At 52.8% G+C, this 21,572-nt stretch overlaps 1 protein-coding gene across 1 annotated transcript in view; it reads right to left on the reverse strand.

Annotated features, from left to right (window-relative positions):
• The window catches only part of znf106a (zinc finger protein 106a), a 53,841-nt gene that overhangs the window by 7,663 nt on the left and 24,606 nt on the right, over positions 1 to 21,572 (reverse strand). Inside the window, exons 8-18 of the mRNA XM_084144201.1 lie at positions 21,270 to 21,330; positions 20,744 to 21,088; positions 19,434 to 20,346; positions 14,397 to 14,446; positions 12,658 to 12,815; positions 12,048 to 12,182; positions 10,528 to 10,644; positions 10,035 to 10,289; positions 5,401 to 5,520; positions 2,124 to 2,195; positions 1,971 to 2,042 (exon numbers count right to left, since the gene is read on the reverse strand). Coding sequence (XP_084000327.1) covers positions 1,971 to 2,042; positions 2,124 to 2,195; positions 5,401 to 5,520; positions 10,035 to 10,289; positions 10,528 to 10,644; positions 12,048 to 12,182; positions 12,658 to 12,815; positions 14,397 to 14,446; positions 19,434 to 20,346; positions 20,744 to 21,088; positions 21,270 to 21,330 — 2,298 coding nt within the window. The remainder of the gene's footprint in view (positions 1 to 1,970; positions 2,043 to 2,123; positions 2,196 to 5,400; positions 5,521 to 10,034; positions 10,290 to 10,527; positions 10,645 to 12,047; positions 12,183 to 12,657; positions 12,816 to 14,396; positions 14,447 to 19,433; positions 20,347 to 20,743; positions 21,089 to 21,269; positions 21,331 to 21,572) is intronic.

A 21,572-nucleotide genomic window follows, 5' to 3' on the forward strand; every position in this document is an offset into this window, starting at 1 on the left:
GGAGAGGAGTTGGGGGGGGACGGGACATAAGATACTGAACAAACACACCGTTCAGAATGTGGGACATAGTAGCAACTAAAACTACTGAGCCATAAAGAAAGACCTATCCTCTACTTAGTATTATTAACTTGGTTATCCCAGTAGAACTACGTAGTAGAACATTCCCTTCACATCCCAGTTCCCTGTCTTACCCAGCAGAGACCCTTCACATCCCAGTCTCCTGTCTTACCCAGCCGACCCCTTCACATCCCAGTTCCCTGTCTTACCCAGCAGAGACCCTTCACATCCCAGTTCCCTGTCTTACCCAGCAGACCCCTTCACATCCCAGTTCCCTGTCTTACCCAGCAGACCCCTTCACATCCCAGTTCCCTGTCTTACCCAGCCGACCCCTTCACATCCCAGTTCCCTGTCTTACCCAGCAGACCCCTTCACATCCCAGTTCCCTGTCTTACCCAGCCGACCCCTTCACATCCCAGTTCCCTGTCTTACCCAGCCGACCCCTTCACATCCCAGTTCCCTGTCTTACCCAGCAGACCCCTTCACATCCCAGTTCCCTGTCTTACCCAGCAGACCCCTTCACATCCCAGTTCCCTGTCTTACCCAGCAGACCCCTTCACATCCCAGTTCCCTGTCTTACCCAGCAGACCCCTTCACATCCCAGTTCCCTGTCTTACCCAGCAGACCCCTTCACATCCCAGTTCCCTGTCTTACCCAGCAGACCCCTTCACATCCCAGTTCCCTGTCTTACCCAGCAGACCCCTTCACATCCCAGTCTCCTGTCTTACCCAGCCGACCCCTTCACATCCCAGTTCCCTGTCTTACCCAGCCGACCCCTTCACATCCCAGTTCCCTGTCTTACCCAGCAGACCCCTTCACATCCCAGTTCCCTGTCTTACCCAGCAGACCCCTTCACATCCCAGTTCCCTGTCTTACCCAGCAGACCCCTTCACATCCCAGTTCCCTGTCTTACCCAGCAGACCCCTTCACATCCCAGTTCCCTGTCTTACCCAGCAGACCCCTTCACATCCCAGTTCCCTGTCTTACCCAGCAGACCCCTTCACATCCCAGTTCCCTGTCTTACCCAGCAGACCCCTTCACATCCCAGTCTCCTGTCTTACCCAGCCGACCCCTTCACATCCCAGTTCCCTGTCTTACCCAGCCGACCCCTTCACATCCCAGTTCCCTGTCTTACCCAGCCGACCCCTTCACATCCCAGTTCCCTGTCTTACCCAGCAGACCCCTTCACATCCCAGTCTCCTGTCTTACCCAGCCGACCCCTTCACATCCCAGTTCCCTGTCTTACCCAGCCGACCCCTTCACATCCCAGTTCCCTGTCTTACCCAGCCGACCCCTTCACATCCCAGTCTCCTGTCTTACCCAGCCGACCCCTTCACATCCCAGTTCCCTGTCTTACCCAGCAGACCCCTTCACATCCCAGTTCCCTGTCTTACCCAGCCGACCCCTTCACATCCCAGTTCCCTGTCTTACCCAGCCGACCCCTTCACATCCCAGTTCCCTGTCTTACCCAGCAGACCCCTTCACATCCCAGTTCCCTGTCTTACCCAGCAGACCCCTTCACATCCCAGTTCCCTGTCTTACCCAGCCGACCCCTTCACATCCCAGTTCCCTGTCTTACCCAGCCGACCCCTTCACATCCCAGTCTCCCGTCTTACCCAGCAGACCCCTTCACATCCCAGTTCCCTGTCTTACCCAGCCAACCCCTTCACATCCCAGTTCCCTGTCTTACCCAGCAGAGACCCTTCACATCCCAGTTCCCTGTCTTACCCAGCCGACCCCTTCACATCCCAGTTCCCTGTCTTACCCAGCAGACCCCTTCACATCCCAGTTCCCTGTCTTACCCAGCAGACCCCTTCACATCCCAGTCTCCTGTCTTACCCAGCCGACCCCTTCACATCCCAGTTCCCTGTCTTACCCAGCCGACCCCTTTACATCCCAGTCTCCTGTCTTACCCTGCAGTAATAGTTCTGGATCAGGTTCAGTTTGACCGCCTGCACACTGCCGTCATAGCAACCTGTGTAGACCTAGAACACAGAGAAACGTCAGTGATAAACGGATATGTTTTCTTTATTTCTGTGTATTTGGACTGAGGACAGAGGACTCACCATACTCTTGTGGATAGCCATACACATCACCATGTCCGTGTGTCCACCGTACACCTGCAGACGATCATGTGACTGTGGGGGAAAGAGTTAAATCAAATTCAGAGCATTAACTACTCCATAAAAAAAACAGGTGATTGTACAGTCTGGCTTTAATGTCGAGGAACAGACACATGGCTACCAACTCTACAGTGGGGCTGGAGAGGGGACTGACCTGTAGTTCATAGACTCTACACTGGGGCTGGAGAGAGGACTGACCTGTAGTTCATAGACTCTACACTGGGGCTGGAGAGAGGACTGACCTGTAGTTCATAGACTCTACAGTGGGGCTGGAGAGAGGACTGACCTGTAGTTCATAGACTCTACAGTGAGGCTGGAGAGAGGACTGACCTGTAGTTCATAGACTCTACACTGGGGCTGGAGAGAGGACTGACCTGTAGTTCATAGACTCTACAGTGGGGCTGGAGAGAGGACTGACCTGTAGTTCATAGACCCTACACTGGGGCTGGAGAGAGGACTGACCTGTAGTTCAGACTCTACACTGGGGCTGGAGAGGGGACTGACCTGTAGTTCATAGACTCTACAGTGGGGCTGGAGAGAGGACTGACCTGTAGTTCATAGACTCTACAGTGGGGCTGGAGAGAGGACTGACCTGTAGTTCATAGACTCTACACTGGGGCTGGAGAGAGGACTGACCTGTAGTTCATAGACTCTACAGTGGGGCTGGAGAGAGGACTGACCTGTAGTTCATAGACTCTACAGTGGGGCTGGAGAGAGGACTGACCTGTAGTTCATAGACTCTACACTGGGGCTGGAGAGAGGACTGACCTGTAGTTCATAGACTCTACAGTGGGGCTGGAGAGAGGACTGACCTGTAGTTCATAGACTCTACAGTGGGGCTGGAGAGAGGACTGACCTGTAGTTCATAGACTCTACACTGGGGCTGGAGAGAGGACTGACCTGTAGTTCATAGACTCTACAGTGGGGCTGGAGAGAGAGGACTGACCTGTAGTTCATAGACTCTACAGTGGGGCTGGAGAGAGAGGACTGACCTGTAGTTCATAGACTCTACAGTGGGGCTGGAGAGAGGACTGACCTGTAGTTCATAGACTCTACAGTGGGGCTGGAGAGAGAGGACTGACCTGTAGTTCATAGACTCTACAGTGGGGCTGGAGAGAGAGGACTGACCTGTAGTTCATAGACTCTACAGTGGGGCTGGAGAGAGGACTGACCTGTAGTTCATAGACTCTACACTGGGGCTGGAGAGAGGACTGACCTGTAGTTCATAGACTCTACAGTGGGGCTGGAGAGAGGGCTGACCTGTAGTTCATAGACTCTACAGTGGGGCTGGAGAGAGGACTGACCTGTAGTTCATAGACTCTACAGTGGGGCTGGAGAGAGGACTGACCTGTAGTTCATAGACTCTACAGTGAGGCTGGAGAGAGGACTGCCCTGTAGTTCATAGACTCTACAGTGAGGCTGGAGAGAGGACTGACCTGTAGTTCATAGACTCTACAGTGAGGCTGGAGAGAGGACTGACCTGTAGTTCATAGACTCTACAGTGGGGCTGGAGAGAGGACTGACCTGTAGTTCATAGACTCTACAGTGGGGCTGGAGAGAGGACTGACCTGTAGTTCATAGACTCTACAGTGGGGCTGGAGAGAGGACTGACCTGTAGTTCATAGACTATACAGTGGGGCTGGAGATGAGACTGACCTGTAGTTCATAGACTCTACAATGAGGCTGGAGAGAGGACTGACCTGTAGTTCATAGACTCTACAGTGAGGCTGGAGAGGGGACTGACCTGTAGTTCATAGACTCTACAGTGGGGCTGGAGAGAGGGGACTGACCTGTAGTTCATAGACTCTACAGTGGGGCTGGAGAGAGGACTGCCCTGTAGTTCATAGACTCTACACTGGGGCTGGAGAGAGGGGACTGACCTGTAGTTCATAGACTCTACAGTGGGGCTGGAGAGGGGACTGACCTGTAGTTCATAGACTCTACACAGGGGCTGGAGAGGAGACTGACCTGTAGTTCATAGACTCTACAGTGGGGCTGGAGAGGGGACTGACCTGTAGTTCATAGACTCTACAATGAGGCTGGAGAGAGGGGACTGACCTGTAGTTCATAGACTCTACAGTGGGGCTGGAGAGAGGACTGACCTGTAGTTCATAGACTCTACAGTGAGGCTGGAGAGAGGACTGCCCTGTAGTTCATAGACTCTACAATGAGGCTGGAGAGAGGGGACTGACCTGTAGTTCATAGACTCTACAGTGGGGCTGGAGAGGGGACTGACCTGTAGTTCATAGACTCTACACAGGGGCTGGAGAGGAGACTGACCTGTAGTTCATAGACTCTACAGTGGGGCTGGAGAAAGGGGACTGACCTGTAGTTCATAGACTCTACAGTGGGGCTGGAGATGAGACTGACCTGTAGTTCATAGACTCTACAGTGGGGCTGGAGAAAGGGGACTGACCTGTAGTTCATAGACTCTACAGTGGGGCTGGAGAGAGGGGACTGACCTGTAGTTCATAGACTCTACAGTGGGGCTGGAGAGAGGGGACTGACCTGTAGTTCATAGACTCTACAGTGGGGCTGGAGAGGAGACTGACCTGTAGTTCATAGACTCTACAGTGGGGCTGGAGAGAGGACTGACCTGTAGTTCATAGACTCTACAGTGGGGCTGGAGAGGAGACTGACCTGTAGTTCATAGACTCTACAGTGGGGCTGGAGAGAGGACTGACCTGTAGTTCATAGACTCTACAGTGGGGCTGGAGAGAGAGGACTGACCTGTAGTTCATAGACTCTACAGTGGGGCTGGAGAGAGGACTGACCTGTAGTTCATAGACTCTACAGTGGGGCTGGAGAGAGGACTGCCCTGTAGTTCATAGACTCTACACTGGGGCTGGAGAGGAGACTGACCTGTAGTTCATAGACTCTACAGTGGGGCTGGAGAAAGGGGACTGACCTGTAGTTCATAGACTCTACAGTGGGGCTGGAGAGAGGACTGACCTGTAGTTCATAGACTCTACAGTGAGGCTGGAGAGAGGACTGACCTGTAGTTCATAGACTCTACAGTGAGGCTGGAGAGAGGACTGACCTGTAGTTCATAGACTCTACACTGGGGCTGGAGAGAGGACTGACCTGTAGTTCATAGACTCTACAGTGAGGCTGGAGAGAGGACTGACCTGTAGTTCATAGACTCTACAGTGGGGCTGGAGAGAGGGGACTGACCTGTAGTTCATAGACTCTACAGTGAGGCTGGAGAGAGGGGACTGACCTGTAGTTCGTAGACGCGGACCAGTTTGTCAAGACAGGCAGTGACCATCACCTTCCCCAGGATGGCCACCACTGTGACAGCATGACTATGTCCTTTATAGATCCGCACCAACTCTCCAGTCTAGAGAGAGAGAGACAGAGAGAGAGACAGAGACAGAGAGAGAGACAGAGAGAGACAGAGAGAGAGAGAGAGAGAGAGAGACAGAGAGAGAGACAGAGACAGAGAGAGAGACAGAGAGAGAAACACTCATGCCAATAAATATCTATACAATTACTGATAAGAGACTCTAGGAAACATGTGACCAGATAAGAGACTCTAGGAAACATGTGACCAGATAAGGGACTCTAGGAAACATGTGACCAGATAAGAGACTCTAGGAAACATGTGACCAGATAAGGGACTCTAGGAAACATGTGACCAGATAAGAGACTCTAGGAAACATGTGACCAGATAAGGGACTCTAGGAAACATGTGACATGTTGTGAATGAATCATCACCTCAGAAACCGCTGTCCATTTCATTGTGTTTGGCTTTGAAACAACATCCGCAACAGCTATGTTTAAACACTCAGTTTCAACCTGTTGTTGAACTTTTTTTTCTTCAAATTGATTGATCACAGTGAGGTCAAAAAAATGTAGCCTGACGGTGAGTTTTAAAAGCATGATACTGTTTTGATGATAAGTGTTTGATGAGATTTTTCGATTGTTATTTGCATTGATGTCAGAGTGGTTAGAGGGACAATAGAGCCCTGAGTACCAGGCCATTAGCACCTGATGGTTAGAGGGACAATAGAGCCCTGAGTACCAGGCCATTAGGACCTGATGGTTAGAGGGACAATAGAGCCCTGAGTACCAGGCCATTAGGACCTGATGGTTAGAGGGACAATAGAGTGCTGAGTACCAGGCCATTAGGACCTGATGGTTAGAGGGACAATAGAGCCCTGAGTACCAGGCCATTAGGACCTGATGGTTAGAGGGACAATAGAGTGCTGAGTACCAGGCCATTAGGACCTGATGGTTAGAGGGACAATAGAGCCCTGAGTACCAGGCCATTAGGACCTGATGGTTAGAGGGACAATAGAGTGCTGAGTACCAGGCCATTAGGACCTGATGGTTAGAGGGACAATAGAGCCCTGAGTACCAGGCCATTAGGACCTGATGGTTAGAGGGACAATAGAGCCCTGAGTACCAGGCCATTAGGACCTGATGGTTAGAGGGACAATAGAGCCCTGAGTACCAGGCCATTAGGACCTGATGGTTAGAGGGACAATAGAGCCCTGAGTACCAGGCCATTAGGACCTGATGGTTAGAGGGACAATGGAGCCCTGAGTACCAGGCCATTAGGACCTGATGGTTAGAGGGACAATAGAGCCCTGAGTACCAGGCCATTAGGACCTGCTGGTTAGAGGGACAATAGAGCCCTGAGTACCAGGCCATTAGGACCTGATGGTTAGAGGGACAATAGAGCCCTGAGTACCAGGCCATTAGGACCTGATGGTTAGAGGGACAATAGAGCCCTGAGTACCAGGCCATTAGGACCTGATGGTTAGAGGGACAATAGAGTGCTGAGTACCAGGCCATTAGGACCTGATGGTTAGAGGGACAATAGAGCCCTGAGTACCAGGCCATTAGGACCTGATGGTTAGAGGGACAATAGAGTGCTGAGTACCAGGCCATTAGGACCTGACGGTTAGAGGGACAATAGAGCCCTGAGTACCAGGCCATTAGGACCTGATGGTTAGAGGGACAATAGAGCCCTGAGTACCAGGCCATTAGGACCTGATGGTTAGAGGGACAATAGAGCCCTGAGTACCAGGCCATTAGGACCTGATGGTTAGAGGGACAATAGAGCCCTGAGTACCAGGCCATTAGGACCTGATGGTTAGAGGGACAATAGAGCCCTGAGTACCAGGCCATTAGCGACCTGACGGTTAGAGGGACAATAGAGCCCTGAGTACCAGGCCATTAGGACCTGATGGTTAGAGGGACAATAGAGCCCTGAGTACCAGGCCATTAGGACCTGATGGTTAGAGGGACAATAGAGTGCTGAGTACCAGGCCATTAGGACCTGATGGTTAGAGGGACAATAGAGCCCTGAGTACCAGACCATTAGGACCTGATGGTTAGAGGGACAATAGAGCGCTGAGTACCAGGCCATTAGGACCTGATGGTTAGAGGGACAATAGAGTGCTGAGTACCAGACCATTAGGACCTGATGGTTAGAGGGACAATAGAGTGCTGAGTACCAGGCCATTAGGACCTGATGGTTAGAGGGACAATAGAGCCCTGAGTACCAGACCATTAGGACCTGATGGTTAGAGGGACAATAGAGCCCTGAGTACCAGGCCATTAGGACCTGATGGTTAGAGGGACAATAGAGCCCTGAGTACCAGGCCATTAGGACCTGATGGTTAGAGGGACAATAGAGCCCTGAGTACCAGGCCATTAGGACCTGATGGTTAGAGGGACAATAGAGCCCTGAGTACCAGACCATTAGGACCTGATGGTTAGAGGGACAATAGAGTGCTGAGTACCAGGCCATTAGGACCTGATGGTTAGAGGGACAATAGAGCCCTGAGTACCAGGCCATTAGGACCTGATGGTTAGAGGGACAATAGAGTGCTGCGTACCAGGCCATTAGGACCTGATGGTTAGAGGGACAATGGAGCCCTGAGTACCAGGCCATTAGGACCTGATGGTTAGAGGGACAATAGAGCCCTGAGTACCAGGCCATTAGGACCTGATGGTTAGAGGGACAATAGAGTGCTGAGTACCAGGCCATTAGGACCTGATGGTTAGAGGGACAATAGAGCCCTGAGTACCAGACCATTAGGACCTGATGGTTAGAGGGACAATAGAGCGCTGAGTACCAGGCCATTAGGACCTGATGGTTAGAGGGACAATAGAGTGCTGAGTACCAGACCATTAGGACCTGATGGTTAGAGGGACAATAGAGTGCTGAGTACCAGGCCATTAGGACCTGATGGTTAGAGGGACAATAGAGCCCTGAGTACCAGACCATTAGGACCTGATGGTTAGAGGGACAATAGAGCCCTGAGTACCAGGCCATTAGGACCTGATGGTTAGAGGGACAATAGAGCCCTGAGTACCAGGCCATTAGGACCTGATGGTTAGAGGGACAATAGAGCCCTGAGTACCAGGCCATTAGGACCTGATGGTTAGAGGGACAATAGAGCCCTGAGTACCAGACCATTAGGACCTGATGGTTAGAGGGACAATAGAGCCCTGAGTACCAGGCCATTAGGACCTGATGGTTAGAGGGACAATAGAGTGCTGCGTACCAGGCCATTAGGACCTGATGGTTAGAGGGACAATGGAGCCCTGAGTACCAGGCCATTAGGACCTGATGGTTAGAGGGACAATAGAGCCCTGAGTACCAGGCCATTAGGACCTGATGGTTAGAGGGACAATAGAGCGCTGAGTACCAGGCCATTAGCACCCTGATGGTTAGAGGGACAATAGAGTGCTGCGTACCAGGCCATTAGGACCTGATGGTTAGAGGGACAATAGAGCCCTGAGTACCAGGCCATTAGGACCTGATGGTTAGAGGGACAATAGAGCCCTGAGTACCAGGCCATTAGGACCTGATGGTTAGAGGGACAATAGAGCCCTGAGTACCAGGCCATTAGGACCTGATGGTTAGAGGGACAATAGAGCCCTGAGTACCAGGCCATTAGGACCTGATGGTTAGAGGGACAATAGAGCCCTGAGTACCAGACCATTAGGACCTGATGGTTAGAGGGACAATAGAGCCCTGAGTACCAGGCCATTAGGACCTGATGGTTAGAGGGACAATAGAGCCCTGAGTACCAGGCCATTAGGACCTGATGGTTAGAGGGACAATAGAGCCCTGAGTACCAGGTCATTAGGACCTGATGGTTAGAGGGACAATAGAGCCCTGAGTACCAGGCCATTAGGACCTGATGGTTAGAGGGACAATAGAGTGCTGCGTACCAGGCCATTAGCGACCTGACGGCCGTTAGCGTGTTGGTTACTACTAACGCATGTCTACAGTGCATTAGAGGAGATTACCGTGACTCAACAATCACATGGAATGTGACTGCGGTCATGACTCATGACTGCCGTTGTGACTGTAATACAGTCACCACAACAGCCCTATGAATAACACACGTAGAGAGAGAGAGAGAGAGAGACACCCAGGCCAATGAATAACACACGTGGAGAGAGAGAGAGAGAGAGACACCCAGGCCAATGAATAACACACGTAGAGAGAGAGAGAGAGAGAGAGAGAGAGACACCCAGGCCAATGAATAACACACGTGGAGAGAGAGAGAGAGAGAGAGACACCCAGGCCAATGAATAACACACGTGGAGAGAGAGAGAGAGAGAGAGACACCCAGGCCAATGAATAACACACGTGGAGAGAGAGAGAGAGAGAGACACCCAGGCCAATGAATAACACACGTGGAGAGAGAGAGAGAGAGAGACACCCAGGCCAATGAATAACACACGTGGAGAGAGAGAGAGAGAGAGAGACACCCAGGCCAATGAATCAAGCATCATTCATCAGAATGACTTCTATACAAAACTAAATGTAGATATACTCTATTAGGTTATCAAACATGAACTGAATATTGTATTTCAATAACTCACGTGTATATTGTGTGCATGGACCGACTGGTCGCTGGAGCCACTGAAGACCAGGTCATTGACCACCTTCATACATAGTACTGTCTTGGTGTGGCCCTCCAGAGTCCGTAGCAACAGGCCACTCTTGGCATCCCGAACACTAATGGTGCTGTCGTAGGATCCGACCAATAGGATGCGGCGAGTTCCTTCCTGGGCTGTCGCTAGGCAACTCACCGCCCGCGGCCCGTGACACTCGAACACATCCAGCTGCTTGTTGGTCTGAACAAGAACAAATACGACAAATAACAAATAAGATCTCAAAATGTGTTTGAAGAATAGCCTCTGGTAGTAACTGGGGTGGTTCCATAATGTTATAATTCCAGTTGGGTTCTAGAATGTGTTATAGATTACAATGCATTCTAGACTGTGTTCTATTGTCGGTTTTACACAATGTGTTCTAGATGGTGTTCTAGTGACGATTCTAGAATAGAAGGTGTTCTAGAGTTCTGGTTCTGACCTTGAGGCTGAAGGTGACCACGGAGCCGTTGGCTAGGCCAGCATACAGAACTTTCCAGCGGTTGTGGAGGCAAAGAACCCGGTCTGGGAGAGAGAACTGATCCACACACTCCCTGGACTGTGGAGAACATAGAACACAGTCAGAGAACATAGAACACAGTCAGAGAACATAGAACACATAGAACACAGTCAGAGAACATAGAACACACTAGTAGGAGTAGTGTAGTAGTAGGAATAGTAGTAGTATTAGTATTAGTATTAGTGTAGTAGTATTAGTGTAGCAGTGTAGTAGTAGTAGTATTAGTGTAGTAGTAGTAGTAGTAGCAGCATTAGTAGTATTGGTGTAGTAGTAGTAGTAGTAGTATAGTAGTATTAGTGTAGTAGTAGTAGTGTAGTAGTATTAGTGTAGTAGTATTAGTGTAGTAGTAGTAGCAGCATTAGTAGTATTAGTGTAGTAGTATTGGTGTAGTAGTAGTATTAGTGTAGTAGTAGTAGTAGTAGTAGTAGTAGTAGTGTAGTAGTAGTGTAGTAGTATTAGTGTAGTAGTATTAGTGTAGTAGTAGTAGTGTAGTAGTATTAGTGTAGTAGTATTAGTGTAGTAGTAGTAGTGTAGTAGTATTAGTGTAGTAGTAGTAGTGTAGTAGTATTAGTGTAGTAGTAGTAGTGTAGTAGTATTAGTGTAGTAGTATTAGTGTAGCATTAGTAGTATTAGTGTAGTAGTATTGGTGTAGTAGTAGTATTAGTGTAGTAGTAGTAGTAGTAGTAGTAGTAGTGTAGTAGTATTAGTGTAGTAGTATTAGTGTAGCAGTGTAGTAGTAGTAGTATTAGTGTAGTAGTAGTAGTAGTAGTAGCAGCATTAGTAGTATTGGTGTAGTAGTAGTAGTAGTAGTAGTATAGTAGTATTAGTGTAGTAGTATTAGTGTAGTAGTAGTAGTGTAGTAGTATTAGTGTAGTAGTAGTAGTGTAGTAGTATTAGTGTAGTAGTAGTAGCAGCATTAGTAGTATTAGTGTAGTAGTATTGGTGTAGTAGTAGTATTAGTGTAGTAGTAGTAGTAGTAGTAGTAGTAGTAGTAGTGTAGTAGTATTAGTGTAGTAGTATTAGTGTAGCAGTGTAGTAGTAGTAGTATTAGTGTAGTAGTAGTAGTAGTAGCAGCATTAGTAGTATTGGTGTAGTAGTAGTAGTAGTAGTAGTATAGTAGTATTAGTGTAGTAGTATTAGTGTAGTAGTAGTAGTGTAGTAGTATTAGTGTAGTAGTAGTAGTGTAGTAGTATTAGTGTAGTAGTAGTAGCAGCATTAGTAGTATTAGTGTAGTAGTATTGGTGTAGTAGTAGTATTAGTGTAGTAGTAGTAGTAGTAGTAGTAGTAGTGTAGTAGTATTAGTGTAGTAGTATTAGTGTAGTAGTATTAGTGTAGTAGTAGTAGTAGTATTAGTGTAGTAGTAGTAGCAGTAGTAGTAGTAGTAGTAGTAGTAGTAGTAGTAGTAGTGTAGTAGTAGTAGTAGTAGTAGTATAGTTACTTACCCTGAGGCTGTAGCAGCGGATTGTCTGGTCACTGGAACCAGAGTAAAGGCGTTGTTGTAGACCTGGTCCAGAAGAAACCAGCAAACAGTTGACCTTGGTGCTGTGGCCCTCAAACACAGCCACACACTCACGGCTCTGCAGGGGAGAGGACAGACTGTTAGAGAGGACAGACTGTTAGAGAGGACAGACTGTTAGAGAGGACAGTCTGTTAGAGAGGACAGACTGTTAGAGAGGACAGACTGTTAGAGAGGACAGACTGTTAGAGAGGACAGACTGTTAGAGAGGACAGTCTGTTAGAGAGGACAGTCTGTTAGAGAGGACAGTCTGTTAGAGAGGACAGACTGTTAGAGGACAGACTGTTAGAGAGGACAGACTGTTAGAGAGGACAGACTGTTAGAGACCACAGTCCCTTTGGATAGAATTCACTTGGTATGATGTAGAAGTCAATGTCTTGTCTGAGTTTGTTTTCTAAATTAACTAAGACATTTATATAAATGCTTTGTAGTCAAATAATGGTGAGGGCAGCAACAGACTGGTAAAACACAGAGACAGACAGACAGAGAGAGAGACAGAGACAGACAGACAGACAGACAGAGAGACATGGACTTACCACCAGGCTGAAGGCTCTAACAGTGCGGTCTCCAGAACAGGTATAGAGCAGACCCATGTGGACCTGCATGGCATTAACCGTCTCCTGGTGACCCTCAAACACCCCCTCAGACGGCAGCTCCTCCTCCCCATGCTCTGACGACGCATCTAGAGACAGATCTAGAAAGACAGAGATGCACATGTTAAACACCACTGAAATATACACATATCAAAACAGCTTCTCTCCTCCACAAGTTTACAAGGTTAATTCCATTTCAATTCAGTCAACTCCAAATGTCCTTATTGAAATGCAGAGGGGGACATGTGAGGGGGGGGGGGGATTGAGAGTAGTCATCCATTTGCTTAGTTAAATATACACTCACAAATATGCCCATAATTTATCACAGGCCATTACCATGCTGTCTGTCTAGTTGAGGACGAACCAGCAAGGGGGTCTGGGTATTGTAACTATCAGGTCCAAAGTATTGGACCAGTGTGAGTACTGTGACCTACCTGATGAAGTATTGGACCAGTGTGGGTACTGTGACCTACCTGATGAAGTATTGGACCAGTGTGAGTACTGTGACCTACCTGATGAAGTATTGGACCAGTGTGGGTACTGTGACCTACCTGATGAAGTATTGGACCAGTGTGGGTACTGTGACCTACCTGATGAAGTATTGGACCAGTGTGGGTACTGTGACCTATCTGATGAAGTATTGGACCAGTGTGGGTACTGTGACCTACCTGATGAAGTATTGGACCAGTGTGGGTACTGTGACCTATCTGATGAAGTATTGGACCAGTGTGGGTACTGTGACCTATCTGATGAAGTATTGGACCAGTGTGGGTACTGTGACCTATCTGATGAAGTATTGGACCAGTGTGGGTACTGTGACCTACCTGATGAAGTATTGGACCAGTGTGGGTACTGTGACCTATCTGATGAAGTATTGGACCAGTGTGGGTACTGTGACCTACCTGATGAAGTATTGGACCAGTGTGAGTACTGTGACCTATCTGATGAAGTATTGGACCAGTGTGGGTACTGTGACCTATCTGATGAAGTATTGGACCAGTGTGGGTACTGTGACCTAACTGATGAAGTCTTGGACCAGTGTGGGTACTGTGACCTATCTGATGAAGTATTGGACCAGTGTGGGTACTGTGACCTATCTGATGAAGTATTGGACCAGTGTGGGTACTGTGACCTACCTGATGAAGTATTGGACCAGTGTGGGTACTGTGACCTATCTGATGAAGTATTGGACCAGTGTGGGTACTGTGACCTATCTGAGGAAGTATTGGACCAGTGTGGGTACTGTGACCTATCTGATGAAGTATTGGACCAGTGTGGGTACTGTGACCTATCTGATGAAGTATTGGACCAGTGTGGGTACTGTGACCTATCTGAGGAAGTATTGGACCAGTGTGGGTACTGTGACCTATCTGATGAAGTATTGGACCAGTGTGGGTACTGTGACCTATCTGATGAAGTATTGGACCAGTGTGGGTACTGTGACCTATCTGAGGAAGTATTGGACCAGTGTGGGTACTGTGACCTATCTGATGAAGTATTGGACCAGTGTGGGTACTGTGACCTATCTGATGAAGTATTGGACCAGTGTGGGTACTGTGACCTATCTGATGAAGTATTGGACCAGTGTGGGTACTGTGACCTAACTGATGAAGTCTTGGACCAGTGTGGGTACTGTGACCTATCTGATGAAGTCTTGGACCAGTGTGGGTACTGTGACCTACCTGAGGAAGTCTTGGACAGCTTGACAGACGTCAGGGGCAGCTGGACTTCACTGTAGGAGAAGACAGGACAGGCACGTCAAGAATGAGAAACCTCCCAACCCTTTGATGCTGCAGGGGGCAGAGGGACAGGGGAGCTAGGGGCAGAGGGACAGGGGAGCTAGGGGCAGAGGGACAGGGGAGCTAGGGGCAGAGGGACAGGGGAGCTAGGGGCAGAGGGACAGGGGGCAGAGGGACAGGGGAGCTAGGGGCAGGGGAGCTGGGGGCAGAGGGACAGGGGAGCTAGGGGCAGAGGGACAGGGGAGCTAGGGGCAGAGGGACAGGGGAGCTAGGGCAGAGGGACAGGGGAGCTAGGGGCAGAGGGACAGGGAAGCTAGGGGCAGAGGGACAGGGGAGCTAGGGGCAGAGGGACAGGGGAGCTAGGGCAGAGGGACAGGGAAGCTAGGGGCAGAGGGACAGGGGAGCTAGGGCAGAGGGACAGGGGAGCTAGGGGCAGAGGGACAGGGGAGCTAGGGCAGAGGGACAGGGAAGCTAGGGGCAGAGGGACAGGGGAGCTAGGGGCAGAGGGACAGGGGAGCTGGGGACAGGGGAGCTAGGGGCAGAGGGACAGGGGAGCTAGGGCAGAGGGACAGGGGAGCTAGGGCAGAGGGACAGGGGAGCTGGGGGCAGAGGGACAGGGGAGCTAGGGGCAGAGGGACAGGGGAGCTAGGGGCAGAGGGACAGGGGAGCTAGGGGCAGAGGGACAGGGGAGCTGGGGGCAGGGGAGCTAGGGGCAGAGGGACAGGGGAGCTAGGGGCAGAGGGACAGGGGAGCTGGGGGCAGGGGAGCTAGGGGCAGAGGGACAGGGGAGCTAGGGACAGGGGAGCTAGGGGCAGAGGGACAGGGGAGCTAGGGACAGGGGAGCTAGGGGCAGAGGGACAGGGGAGCAGAGGGGCAGGGGGCAGAGGGACAGGGGAGCTAGGGGCAGGGGAGCTGGGGGCAGAGGGACAGGGGAGCTGGGGGCAGAGGGGCAGGGGAGCTAGGGCAGAGGGACAGGGGAGCTGGGGACAGGGGGACAGGGGAGCTGGGGACAGGGGAGCTAGGGGCAGAGGGACAGGGGAGCTAGGGGCAGAGGGACAGGGGAGCTAGGGGCAGAGGGACAGGGGAGCTAGGGGCAGAGGGACAGGGGAGCTGGGGGCAGGGGGGCAGGGGAGCTGGGGACAGGGGAGCTAGGGGCAGAGGGACAGGGGAGCTAGGGACAGGGGAGCTAGGGGCAGAGGGACAGGGGAGCTGGGGGCAGAGGGACAGGGGAGCTGGGGGCAGGGGGGCAGGGGAGCTAGGGGCAGAGGGACAGGGGAGCTAGGGGCAGAGGGACAGGGGAGCAGAGGGGCAGGGGGCAGAGGGACAGGGGAGCTAGGGACAGGGGAGCTGGGGGCAGAGGGACAGGGGAGCTGGGGGCAGAGGGACAGGGGAGCTAGGGGCAGAGGGGCAGGGGAGCTAGGGGCAGAGGGACAGGGGAGCTGGGGGCAGGGGAGCTGGGGGCAGAGGGACAGGGGAGCTAGGGGCAGAGGGACAGGGGAGCTAGGGGCAGAGGGGCAGGGGAGCTAGGGGCAGAGGGACAGGGGAGCTAGGGGCAGAGGGGCAGGGGAGCTAGGGGCAGAGGGACAGGGGAGCTAGGGGCAGAGGGACAGGGGAGCTAGGGGCAGAGGGGCAGGGGAGCTAGGGGCAGAGGGACAGGGGAGCTAGGGGCAGAGGGACAGGGGAGCTAGGGGCAGAGGGGCAGGGGAGCTGGGGGCAGAGGGACAGGGGAGCTGGGGGCAGGGGAGCTAGGGGCAGAGGGACAGGGGAGCTGGGGGCAGAGGGACAGGGGAGCTAGGGGCAGAGGGACAGGGAAGCTGGGGGCAGAGGGACAGGGAAGCTAGGGGCAGAGGGACAGGGGAGCTAGGGGCAGAGGGACAGGGGAGCTAGGGGCAGAGGGACAGGGAAGCTGGGGGCAGAGGGACAGGGAAGCTAGGGGCAGAGGGACAGGGGAGCTAGGGGCAGAGGGACAGGGGAGCTAGGGGCAGAGGGACAGGGGAGCTAGGGGCAGGGGAGCTGGGGGCAGAGGGACAGGGGAGCTGGGGGCAGAGGGACAGGGGAGCTAGGGGCAGAGGGACAGGGGAGCAGAGGGACAGGGGAGCTAGGGGCAGAGGGACAGGGGAGCTAGGGGCAGAGGGACAGGGGAGCTAGGGCAGAGGGACAGGGGAGCTAGGGGCAGGGGAGCTAGGGGCAGAGGGACAGGGGAGCTAGGGGCAGGGGGACAGGGGAGCTAGGGGCAGAGGGACAGGGGAGCTAGGGGCAGGGGGACAGGGGAGCTAGGGGCAGAGGGACAGGGGAGCTAGGGCAGAGGGGCAGGGGAGCTGGGGGCAGGGGAGCTAGGGGCAGAGGGACAGGGGAGCAGAGGGACAGGGGAGCTAGGGGCAGAGGGGCAGGGGAGCTGGGGGCAGGGGAGCTAGGGGCAGAGGGACAGGGGAGCTAGGGGCAGAGGGACAGGGGAGCTAGGGGCAGAGGGGCAGGGGAGCTAGGGGCAGAGGGGCAGGGGAGCTGGGGGCAGGGGAGCTAGGGGCAGAGGGACAGGGGAGCTGGGGGCAGGGGGACAGGGGAGCTAGGGGCAGAGGGGCAGGGGAGCTGGGGGCAGAGGGACAGGGGAGCTAGGGGCAGAGGGGCAGGGGAGCTAGGGGCAGAGGGACAGGGGAGCTAGGGGCAGAGGGGCAGGGGAGCTAGGGGCAGAGGGACAGGGGAGCTAGGGGCAGAGGGACAGGGGAGCTAGGGGCAGAGGGACAGGGGAGCTAGGGGCAGGGGAGCTGGGGGCAGAGGGACAGGGGAGCTAGGGGCAGAGGGACAGGGGAGCTAGGGGCAGAGGGGCAGGGGGCAGAGGGACAGAGGGACAGGGGAGCTAGGGGCAGAGGGACAGGGGAGCTGGGGGCAGAGGGACAGGGGAGCTAGGGGCAGAGGGACAGGGGAGCTGGGGGCAGGGGAGCTGGGGGCAGAGGGACAGGGGAGCTAGGGGCAGAGGGACAGGGGAGCTAGGGGCAGAGGGACAGGGGAGCTAGGGGCAGAGGGACAGGGGAGCTAGGGGCAGGGGGACAGGGGAGCTAGGGGCAGAGGGACAGGGGAGCTAGGGGCAGGGGGACAGGGGAGCTAGGGGGCAGAGGGGCAGGGGAGCTAGGGGCAGAGGGACAGGGGAGCTAGGGGCAGGGGGACAGGGGAGCTAGGGGGCAGAGGGACAGGGGAGCTAGGGGCAGGGGAGCTGGGGGCAGAGGGGCAGGGGAGCTGGGGGCAGAGGGACAGGGGAGCTAGGGGCAGAGGGACAGGGGAGCTAGGGGGCAGAGGGGCAGGGGAGCTAGGGGGCAGAGGGACAGGGGAGCTAGGGGCAGGGGAGCTGGGGGCAGAGGGACAGGGGAGCTAGGGGCAGAGGGGCAGGGGAGCTAGGGGCAGAGGGACAGGGGAGCTAGGGGCAGAGGGACAGGGGAGCTAGGGGCAGAGGGGCAGGGGAGCTAGGGGCAGAGGGACAGGGGAGCTAGGGGCAGAGGGACAGGGGAGCTAGGGGCAGAGGGACAGGGGAGCAGAGGGGCAGGGGAGCTAGGGGCAGGGGAGCTAGGGGCAGGGGAGCTAGGGGCAGAGGGACAGGGGAGCTAGGGCAGAGGGACAGGGGAGCTAGGGGCAGAGGGACAGGGGAGCTAGGGGCAGAGGGTCTGGAAGCTTGGGGTTGGACGCTGGTCTACTGCCTTTTAACCTACAGCCTAATCTACTGCCTTTTTAACCTATGCTCAGATAAACTAAAATGAGCGGAAGCCTTTGTTAAATATTAACAGTGGATCACCAACACCTCCTGTTGCATAGGAGTGTCAACTAAAATACTCTTACAGGCATAAGAGTTGCAGTCAAAGCAGCACTAGCAGTACAGTTCCAAACAGATCTATCTACCCTTCCACTTTTCAGAAATAACTTCCTATTTCTTCTACAATAAATAAGACATTTCAAAACTACTTTTGGACTCCACACCTTGTTATTGGATTTTCAACATCGCAGAACCAAATTGTATTTATTTATTTTATTTTTGTAAACTTAAGTTCAGAAAATAAAGACGAAAGGCATGGACAAACTTAAGTTCAGAAAATAAAGACGAAAGGCATGGACAGAATGATTGGCACCACGGAGCTGGGACTTGGACAGCCTTTGGACAGAATGATTGGCACCACGGAGCTGGGACTTGGACAGCCTTTGGACAGAATGATTGGCACCACAGAGCTGGGACTTGGACAGCCTTTGGCTAAGATAATTGGGGACAAAAGATCCTTGTAGCATACATTACATTTGGGACGACCCTCCCATGTTCCAATTTGCGTGCTCAGAGCACAGAAACAAATATTTTTTTATAACCAACCCAAGGTAGACCACAGCCTGTCGTTACCAACAGGAGCAAATTAATCATAGTGGGCAGGACAAGCAAGGAGGTGGGCAGAGCCAAGCACGAGCTAGTGACACCCTATTGGCGCGTTCTAGCATGTATTTGCATATTTCCGTTAGGGAACGCCTACTCTGAAATAACCCAATGCACCCTTTCACTCCTTCTAAACAACGCAATTTTTGGAAACTTTGGCAAAGGGTAACGTCTACAATACGCTGTCCACTCTGTTACCGATTCTAGTTTTGGAAAAAAGAAAACTGTATGGAGATCAAATGTTTTTCATAGATGAGAAAATTAGCAAAATGTCGGCCAACATTTTTTGAATTAGAGCAATTTGATGCTGAAGAGTGGCCCAAACTTCCACTAGAAGTTGCAGCAAGCTCATTGATGGCTACAAGAATCATTTGTCTGCCGTTATTTTGGCCAAAGGCTGTTCAACCAAGTACTAGTGCAGTGGTGGCAAAAATAAAATTGGTTCTGAAATGTTGAAAATCCTAAAACTTTATTTTTTTTCCATTCAACTTATTTTAGAAGAAATAGGGAATTATCTGAGAAACGTGTAACGGTGCCAATTTATCTGTCCAGAACTGTACGGGACATATCCCTCTCACCTCTTACAGGTCCTGACTACAGAGCTGACATCCATCTCGCTGGTGGAGGTGACCTCATTGCAGGCCAGCTTCTGGGGCTCTGTCTTCAGTGTGTCTGGGGCTGAGGCTGGGGCTGGGGGTAAGACAGTGGGCTGGGGCTGTGGAGAGGCAATGCTGCACACTTCCATGTCTCTATCCTCTGGGCCTGAGGTGTCGATGGTAACCACCTCAGCTGGAGCTGCCTGGGGGAGCATTACCATCTCTAGAGAGGAGTCAGAGTCCTCCTGCCTCTCCTCAGGCCTAGTGGCTGGAGGTCCTGGAGGTCCTGGAGGTCCTGGAGGTCCTGGAGCCTCTACTCTAACCTCCCCCCTGTCCTCTGCTGCTCCGGGCGGGCTGGAGGTGGATGTGCTGACCTGGGGCTGGGATCCTCCGCTGGCTTTCTTGCGGGTGCGGAGGAGTCTGACGGGTCGGGAGAGGGTCGTCTCCGCCTCCAGTTCTGTGTCGCTGTTGTCAAGCTGTTGCTCCGCCCCCTTGGCCTTCCTCAGCACCCTCTTCTTCTTCAACTTCCTCACGCGCTTTACGGTCGTCGCCTCCGCCTGGGGCGAAGCGAGGGATGCAGGGAGGCCGGGGGAGATGTGCGAGGAGAGGGCGAGGACAGGGGAGGTTTCTAGGTCCTGGACCCCGGTCCTGGAGCTCTTGCGGATGGACGGGCCTGACAGCGGGGCCGGGTGGGGCTCGGAGTTACCCCTGTCTTCTCTGGTAACCTGGACACCCCTCTCTACCGACTGGACCAGGTCTGGTGAGCCTGCTGAGGGTTCCTTCCATTCTGCAGATGCTCCTACAGGTAGGCCGCTGTCCTCCTGAGAGAGCGCTCTGCTGGCTCTGTGATGCTCAGACCTCATCCCGCTGACCGATTGGCAGCTGAGGGCACAATCTAAGAGAGAATGAGAAACAGCTGATTCAATTCAGGCCATTTCTGAATGAACGTTTACTAGTGTTTGTGTGTGTGTGTGTGTGTATGTGTCTGTGTGTGTGTCTGTGTGTGTGTGTGTGTGTGTGTGTGTGTGTGTGTGTGTGTGCGTCTGTGTGTGTCTCTGTGTGTGTGTGTGTGTGTGTGTGTCTCTGTGTGTCTGTGTGTGTGTCTCTGTGTGTGTGTGTGTCTGTGTGTCTGTGTGTGTGTGTGTGTGTGTGTGTGTGTGTGTGTGTGTGTGTGTGTGTCTGTGTGTGTGTGTGTCTCTGTGTCTCTGTGTGTGTGTGTGTCTCTGTGTGTGTGTGTGTGTGTGTGTGTGTGTGTGTGTGTGTCTCTGTGTGTGTGTGTTGACAGGCCATACCTGTGCCAGGGTCTGTACGGATTGGCGTAGCCTCTGGCGTGGGGCAGTGAGGAACTAGCTGGTGGACTGTGACTGTGCTCTCTGCAGCCTCCGTCTCAGTGGTCACCCTACCAGGGGACAGGGGCTCCTGCTTGACAACTACTGACTGTGTGACCGCCTGGGGCTGAGCGTGGGGGCTAGGGGACAGGGAGGGGGGCGTGGAGCAGGGGGGGAGGTAGAGGGGAACCTGGTTAGGTCTGGGGACAGGGGCTTCTGTTAGAGACGACAGCAGGGAGGGGGGCATCTCTAAAGGCATCTCCTCTTCACAGCTCTTCACTCTGGGCAGGGAAAGGCTCTCGACACCACCTGAGATACACACCAAGAGCCAAAACAGAACATATTAAAAGCTGTATTGTAAGACATTACAAAAGGTTCATACACGCTTATAACAAGTTACCCAATACCCATATTTCAAATAGTGAGAAAAGACAAGATGTCAAATCCATACTTACACCAGACTCATCCATTAAAGCCTGGTGGGTCTTACCTTGGATCCCTTGGAGCAACTCAATACGCTTCCTTCTGAGAGTGCTCATCTCCATGGAAACCTGAGACCATCAAAACAATAACACGAAGTCAGGCCAAGGCGTTTGGATGGGTTAGTTCGCCGTTATCATGTTATCATGGACCATTTCTATCTGGGGATATTGTCTACAGCTGCTCCCTCCTGTTTCTAGTCCCAACAGATCACACCACATGGTAGGGACACACACTGACAAGGACTTTATGATCGTCACTCGGATTAATGATGTCATTTTTCAACTGAAATTTATGGAATCCGACAGGGCCA

Source organism: Coregonus lavaretus (genome assembly GCF_964263955.1).
Source record: "Coregonus lavaretus genome assembly, chromosome: 27".
In the NCBI taxonomy this organism is placed as follows: Eukaryota; Metazoa; Chordata; class Actinopteri; order Salmoniformes; family Salmonidae; genus Coregonus; species Coregonus lavaretus.